This window comes from Callithrix jacchus, chromosome 5, assembly GCF_049354715.1.
Source record: "Callithrix jacchus isolate 240 chromosome 5, calJac240_pri, whole genome shotgun sequence".
Taxonomy (NCBI): domain Eukaryota; kingdom Metazoa; phylum Chordata; class Mammalia; order Primates; family Cebidae; genus Callithrix; species Callithrix jacchus.
Genome location: NC_133506.1, coordinates 138,143,029 through 138,150,272, shown reverse-complemented (window position 1 = coordinate 138,150,272; position 7,244 = coordinate 138,143,029). Strand labels below are relative to the sequence as shown.

The 7,244-nt window shown below is 53.8% G+C and overlaps 1 protein-coding gene across 2 annotated transcripts; it reads right to left on the bottom strand.

Annotated features, from left to right (window-relative positions):
- Positions 1 to 5,055: 5,055 nt before the first annotated feature.
- Positions 5,056 to 6,979, bottom strand: LOC144582739 (uncharacterized). 2 transcript variants are annotated; one of them, XR_013536104.1, is made up of 2 exons: positions 6,687 to 6,979; positions 5,056 to 6,507 (listed from the first exon to the last, which is right to left on the bottom strand). XR_013536104.1 is itself a non-coding variant. In XM_078375055.1 (2 exons), exons 1-2 carry the CDS (start codon positions 6,818 to 6,820, stop codon positions 6,061 to 6,063), a joined length of 576 nt encoding a protein of 191 aa, XP_078231181.1. In that variant the 5' UTR covers positions 6,821 to 6,979; the 3' UTR covers positions 5,056 to 6,060. The 2 variants fall into 2 exon arrangements, 1 of the variants encoding a protein (XP_078231181.1); XM_078375055.1 differs by having other exon boundaries at positions 5,056 to 6,502.
- Positions 6,980 to 7,244: the final 265 nt, after the last annotated feature.

The following is a 7,244-nucleotide window of genomic DNA, read 5'->3' as shown; positions in this document are numbered from 1 at the left end:
AGGTTTCAGTGATCCAAGATTGTGCCACTGCACTCCAGCCTGGCATCTGGCAACAGAGAGAGACTCTGTCTCAAAAAAATAAATTAAATAAATAAGGCCGGGCGCAGTGGCTCACGCCTATAATCCCAGCACTTTGGGAGGCTGAGGCAGGTGGATCACGAGGTCAAGAGATTGAGACCATCCTGATCAACATGGTGAAACCCCATCTCTACTAAAAATACAGAAAATTAGCTGGGCATAGTGGCGCGTGCCGGTAATCCCAGCTACTCAGGAGGCTGAGGCAGGAGAATTGCCTGAACCCAGGAGGCGGAGGTTACGGTGAGCCGGCACTCCAGCCTGGGTAACAAGAGTGAAACTCCAACTCAGAAAAAAAAAAAAAAAAAAAATGAAAACCCCTCTATGCCCTAGAGGCTCATCGATCCAGGGTGGGAAACAGGTGAGAAAACAGGCAGTCCTGCTCACAGTCAGCTATGGAGGAAGAGCAGGAGAAGAACTGCTTCTCACCTATGGAGGAAGAAGAGGCATGGAGAGAATTCCCATGGTAAAAATCAGAGTTGTAAAAATGTAAACAGCATTCAACCCAATAATTAACACGTCTGGGGACCTAGCTAATAGAAGCGATCCAAAATAAGCTTTAAACAAAACTTTATTCAGTTTAAATTCACTTCAAGCCCATATTTGTTGACAGCTGTAACCTCAGAAGACGCTACTTCATGCTGGAAATAAAAACAAGAAGAGGCAGGACGTAGTGCTCAGGCCTGTAGTCCCAGCACCTTGAGAGGCCGAGGCGGGAGGATCCCTTCAACCCAGGGTTTGAGACCAGCCTGGATGACAAAGCAAAATTTGTTTTTAAATTAGCTGGGCATGATGGCACGTGCCTGTAGTCTCAGCTACTTGGGAGGCTGAGGCAGGATCATTCGAGCCCAGGAGTTTGAGTGAGCTGAGATCACATCACTGCACCCTGGCCTGCGTAACAAAATGAGATCCTGTCTCTAAAAAAAAAAGAAAAACAAAAACCAAAATACTTCTAGACATGCCTGGACATGGGCCAAGTGCACACACAGGTTTCCCAGCTGACTCCTGAGATGCCAAGAAACGAGGACACTCCAGCAGCAACACCAGTGCCCAGGTCTTCACTCCAAACGCTGTTCTTTACCAAAATCACCAGTGCCAGCCACATGCACACCCAGTGCCCAGGTCTTCACTCCAAACGCTGTTCTTCACCAAAATCACCAGTGCCAGCCACATGCACACCCAGTGCCCAAGTCTTCACTCTCAACCCTGTTCTTCACTAAATCACCAGTGCCAGTCATGTGCACATCCAGTGCCCAGGTCTTCACTCCAAACCCTGTTCTTCACCAAATCACCAGTACCAGCCACATGCACACCCAGTGCCCAAGTCTTCACTCTGAACCCTGTTCTTCACCAAATCACCAGTGCCAGCCACATGCACACCCAGTGCCCAAGTCTTCACTCTGAACCCTGTTCTTCACCAAATCACCAGTGCCAGTCATGTGCACACCCAGTGCCCAAGTCTTCACTCTGAACCCTGTTCTTCACCAAATCACCAGTGCCAGCCACATGCACACCCAGTGCCCAAGTCTTCACTCTGAACCCTGTTCTTCACCAATCACCAGTGCCAGTCACGTGCACACCCAGTGCCCAAGTCTTCACTCTGAACCCTGTTCTTCACCAAATCACCAGTGCCAGCCACGTGCACACCCAGTGCCCAAGTCTTCACTCTGAACCCTGTTCTTCACCAAATCACCAGTGCCAGCCACGTGCACACCCAGTGCCCAAGTCTTCACTCTGAACCCTGTTCTTCACCAAATCACCAGTGCCAGCCACATGCACACCCAGTGCCCAAGTCTTCACTCTGAACCCTGTTCTTCACCAAATCACCAGTGCCAGTCACGTGCACACCCAGTGCCCAAGTCTTCACTCTGAACCCTGTTCTTCACCAAATCACCAGTGCCAGTCACGTGCACACCCAGTGCCCAAGTCTTCACTCTGAACCCTGTTCTTCACCAAATCACCAGTGCCAGCCACGTGCACACCCAGTGCCCAAGTCTTCACTCTGAACCCTGTTCTTCACCAAATCACCAGTGCCAGTCACGTGCACACCCAGTGCCCAAGTCTTCACTCTGAACCCTGTTCTTCACCAAATCACCAGTACCAGCCACATGCACACCCAGTGCCCAAGTCTTCACTCTGAACCCTGTTCTTCACCAAATCACCAGTACCAGCCACATGCACACCCAGTGCCCAAGTCTTCACTCTGAACCCTGTTCTTCACCAAATCACCAGTGCCAGCCACATGCACACCCAGTGCCCAAGTCTTCACTCTGAACCCTGTTCTTCACCAAATCACCAGTGCCAGTCATGTGCACATCCAGTGCCCAGGTCTTCACTCCAAACCCTGTTCTTCACCAAAATCACCAGTGCTCCTTGGACAAATGTTAAGAAACTGCCAAACCGGCCAGGCATGGTGGCTCACGCCTGTAATCCCAGCACTTTGGAGGCCCAGGTGGGTGGATCATGAGGTCAGGAATTCAAGACCAGCCTGGCCAACATGATGAAACCCTGTCTGTACTAAAAATACAAAAATTAGTTGGGGATGGTGGCATGCACCTGTAATCCCAGCTGCTTGGGAGGCTGAGGCAGGAGAATCACTTGAATCCAGGAGACGGGGGTTGCAGTGAGCCAAGATTCTGCCGCCGCACTCCAGCCTGGGCAACAGAGACTCCATCTCAAAAAAAAATTTTTTTGTTTGTTTTTGGATGGGCATGGTAACTCATGCCTGTAGTCCCAGCTACTCAGGAGGCTGAGGTGGGATGATCCCTGGGGCCCAGGAGTTGGAGTTCACCTGGCCAATGAGGCTGGCCAGGAAGATCTGAGGCCCAGCCACAGGCCTCAGGGCCCCAGGTAGGGGAGTGTCCATCCTGCCTCCTGGGGCAGCACTGGAGAAGGCGTGTGCTGGGCTCTGCAGTCCCTTCCACCCAGCTATGCTATGGCCAGATGTCAGGTGCTCACCTGGCCAGAAGTTGGCCCACAGGGTTCCTGTCCCCCTGGCAACAGAAGCACACAGGCTGGGGAAGATCAAGCTTTGAAATACTTGCCAGTACCCAGTCTGGACCATCCTCCCAACATCAGACCCCCATACTGTGAGCAGAGAACCTGCTCTCGAATGCTGGTCAGAATGGGAGCTCTCTCCTGGAGGGCAGTCTGTGGAGCTGGCCCTGCTACTGCAGTGGACATTTTGCTGGATTAAACCATTTCTTGGAATGGCCGTGCTGGCAAGGCACATGCCCATGGCAGCACCCACCGTTAGCCCTGGAGTGTAGGTCACATCAAGACTTCGCACATCTGAAACATGCAGTTGTCCTGACCAATTCTGGAAGTTCCAGAAGAAAAACATTGAAATTGCTAATAACACAGCAAAAATAGCTGAAGAGCTGTGTATTCTTGGGACAGAACCCTTCACACACTCAGAAGTTGGTATGTGTGATGTATTGTTATTTTACTTATATTTTGAGACAGTCTTGCTCTGTCGCCCAGGCTGGAGTGCAGTGGTGTGATCTCTGCTCACTGCAACCTCCACCACCCGGGTTCCAGCAATTCTCCTGCCTCAGCCTCCTGAGTAGGTAGGACTACAGGCACAGGCCACCATGCCCAGCTAATTTTCTGAATTTTAGTAGAGTCAGGGTTTTGCTGTGTTGCCCAGGCTGGACTCGAGCTCAGGCAATCCACCTGTCTGGGCCTCCTGAAGTGCTAGGATTACAGGCATGAGCCACCACTCCTGGCCAAAAGTATTTTAAAGTATTTTTTTAAACAGAAAAACTGCTACCTGATGTTGGTTAATCTTTCCTAAGACTAGACATTGCCTATGTTAGTTGTTTGTATAGGTTTCTTAACCAGACTGACATTACCTACATCAGACAGACACTCACATCAATGAATATTTTTGTTGTTTGTTGAGACCAAGTCTCATTATGTTGCCCAGGCTAAAGTGCAGTGGCATGATCTTAGCTCACCACAACCTCCACCTCCCAGGTTCAAGCAATTCTCCTGCCTCAGTCTCCCAAATAGCTGGGATTACAGGTGCATGCCACCATGCCAGGCTAATTTTTGTATTTTTAGTAGAAACACAGTTTCACTCTGTGGGCCAGGCTGGTCTCAAACACCTTACCTCAGGTGATCTGCCAGCCTCGGCCTCCCAGAGTGCTGGGATTACAGGCATGAGCCACCCCACCTGGCCTAATTTTTGTATTTTTCAGTAGAGACAGGGTTTCACCATGTTGGCCAGGCTGGTTTCAAACTCCTGACTTCAGGTGATCCACCCACCTTGGCCTCCCAAAGTGCTGGGATTACAGGTGTGAGTCACCATGACAGCCCTCCCCCGTTTTTTAAATTGTGAGACAGGGCCTTGTTCTGTCACCCCAGGCTGGAGTGCAGTGATCAATCACAGCTCCCTGAAGCCGTGAGCGCCTGGGCTCAAGGGATCCTCCTGCCTCATCCTCTGGAGTAGGAACCACATTCAGCCTCATCTAAGTCAGCATCTTTTAATTTTTTTTTTGAGATAGAGTCTTGCTCTGTCGCCCAGGCTGGAGTGCAATGGAGTGATCTCAGCTCACGGTTGAAGCGATTCTCCTGCCTCAGCCTCCCAAGTTGCTAGACTTACAGGTGTGCGCCACCATGCTGAGCTAACTTTTTTTTTTTTTTTTTTTGAGACGGAGTTTTGCTGTTGTTACCCAGACTGGAGTGCGATGGCACGATCTCGGCTCACCGCAACCTCCGCCTCCTGGGTTCAAGCAATTCTCCTGCCTCAGCTTCCCGAGTAGCTGGGACTACCGGCGCGCACCACCATGCCCAGCTAATTTTTGTATTTTTAGTAGAGATGGGGTTTCACCTTGTTGACCAGGAGGGTCTCGATCTCCTGACCTCGTGATTCACCTGCCTTGGCCTCCCAAAGTGCTGGGATTACAGGCGTGAAGCCACCGCGTCCTGCCCCATCAATGAGTTCTTGAGAACTCTCAAAAATCACAAAGGCTCCGCTGAGCACACGAAGCTTTTGTTGACTTGGGTCACACAGAAATCACATAAAAACACACTAGGCCCCTTCTTGAAGGACAGGTAAAAGGAGCAGAATGTACGTGGTGTAATTAGGGAATTAGAGTGAATGGTAAACATAGTGTCAGCCTGCATTTTCCTGAAATCCACAACGATGTAGCGCTGATATTAAGCAGCTCTGGGCCAGGCGGGGTTGCTCACACTTGCAATCCCAGCGCTTAGGAGGCCGGGGCGGGAAGATCCACTGAGCTCGGGAGTTCGACACCAGTGTGGGCAACAGTGTGAGACCTCCCCCGCCATCCCCGCCCCACAACCGCCTACCAAAAACAAAATAAACAACAACCACCATGGGGAAGACGCGAGGGATTCCGGGCCAGTCCCTGCGCGGGTACTTGCAATGCCTTACACAGGAGAGGTTGGGCCGGATCTGACAGCGGACCTCAAGGAGTCTGGAGCATTACCAGAGAGAACACAGAGTGAACAGAAGCTCTTCTACTTGCCCCCTAATAAAAAGGGCATTGTTAGCCTCACGGTCCTACCAGAGCCTGCAGCCCGCACTTCAGGGCACCGCGTTTCAGGCGGGACTGGGGAGCTCCCCGAGCGCGCGGGGTGTGGGTGTCGCCCCTTCCCCGCCGGTACATTCCAACACCCCACGCCTGACGGGGTTTCCTGAGGAGCGGCGCGGGCTGCACAGTCCTCCGTGTGTGCAGGACCCGGCCCCAGCTCCCCAGCCTGATCCGAGCGCAGAGGGAGGGAGGCCGCGGGGTCCGGGTGGGAGGGAGGAAGGCCGGGTCCGGGGTGGGAGGGAGGGAGGGAAGCCGCGGGGTCCGGGTGGGTGGGAGGCTGCCCGCCCCTCCACGCTGTGGACCACGCCTCATGCCTCCTGGTGCGCATGCTCGGACTGCGCACCCCTGTGACCTCCCATGTGGCCGCCGGCGGCTCCCGGGCTGGGACCAGAGCGGTCCAGGAGCTGGGCCCTCGCCTCCGCCTTCAGCTGCACCCGCTCTGTCCGCAAACCCGGGAGAAAGTGGGTGAGGGTCTGAGGCTGCGCCGGCGATCCCGCTGCTTCTTAGCTCGGCAGCGCCCGCGGGCTTCCGCGCCAGGGTTCTGGTCGAGTAAACGCCTCCGGTGCACGGCTGGCGCTCGGCCATCCCAGTTAGAAGCCGTGGGCGCATCTGCCAGGAGCGTGGGAAAGATGTTGGTGCATCCAAGCCTGTATGGAGAGGACACCCGATGCCCCTCTTTGGGGCCAGCTGCCTCTGGAGGGCGAGGAGCTGAGAGGAAACTCAGTTTCCGAGCTGCACGGGTCCATCGCCGGATGCTGCCACTGTGGGCGCGTGGGCGGGCGTCGTGCAGGGGCAGCGACAGCGGGTTCCTGCAGAGACGAAGATCCGACCAGGTACCAGCCTCAGGGTCCGTTCCAGCCTGGCTCCTGAGCTTCCAGAGGAGGAGGATGAGTGAGGCCACCTGTCACCAGGAGCGGCCTGCCCCACCCCACTAGTATTGCGATGTGTGGTTCCTCTCTAAAACGTTTTAGCGGCCATACATCTAGGCTCACGGCTGCCTCCTGCAGTGCTTTGGGATGTGTACTGTAGACCCATCTCTACCCTTCTTACCTAAGGCCGCCTGGAAGGCCGAGGGCAAGAGAGCTAAGTGGCTGCAGCCGTGGGAGACGCTGGCAAGGAGATTGGAGGGTGGAGGAGAGTGTGTCTTGGGCATTCTTCACCTCTTTCTCTGCCTGGCCGAGCATCAGTGGCTCCTCTCAGGAGAACCATGCCTCCTGTTTGGTGGCCTGCTCCATTAGCTCCAGCTTTCACAGGCTCTGGGCTCCCGGGAAGGGAGGACCCCGCTCTTAGGGCTCAGGCCTTGGTGCTGACTGTGGCTCCTCACTGCTTGGCTCTCATCAACCCTGCTCACAAAGACAGTTCATTAGACTAGCTGCAGTCCCCGACTTATAAATAACAATTGGATCCCAGGAGTTTCATTTTTTTTCCCCCCCCGAGACAGAGTCTTGCTCTGTTGTCAGGGTGGAATACAGTGGCGCGATCTTGGCTCACTGCAACATGCGCAACTAATTTTTTTGTGCTTTTAGTAGAGACGGGGTTTCATCATGTTGGCCAGGCTGGTTTCGATCTCCTGACCTTGCGATCCACCTGCCTCGGCCTCCCAAAGTA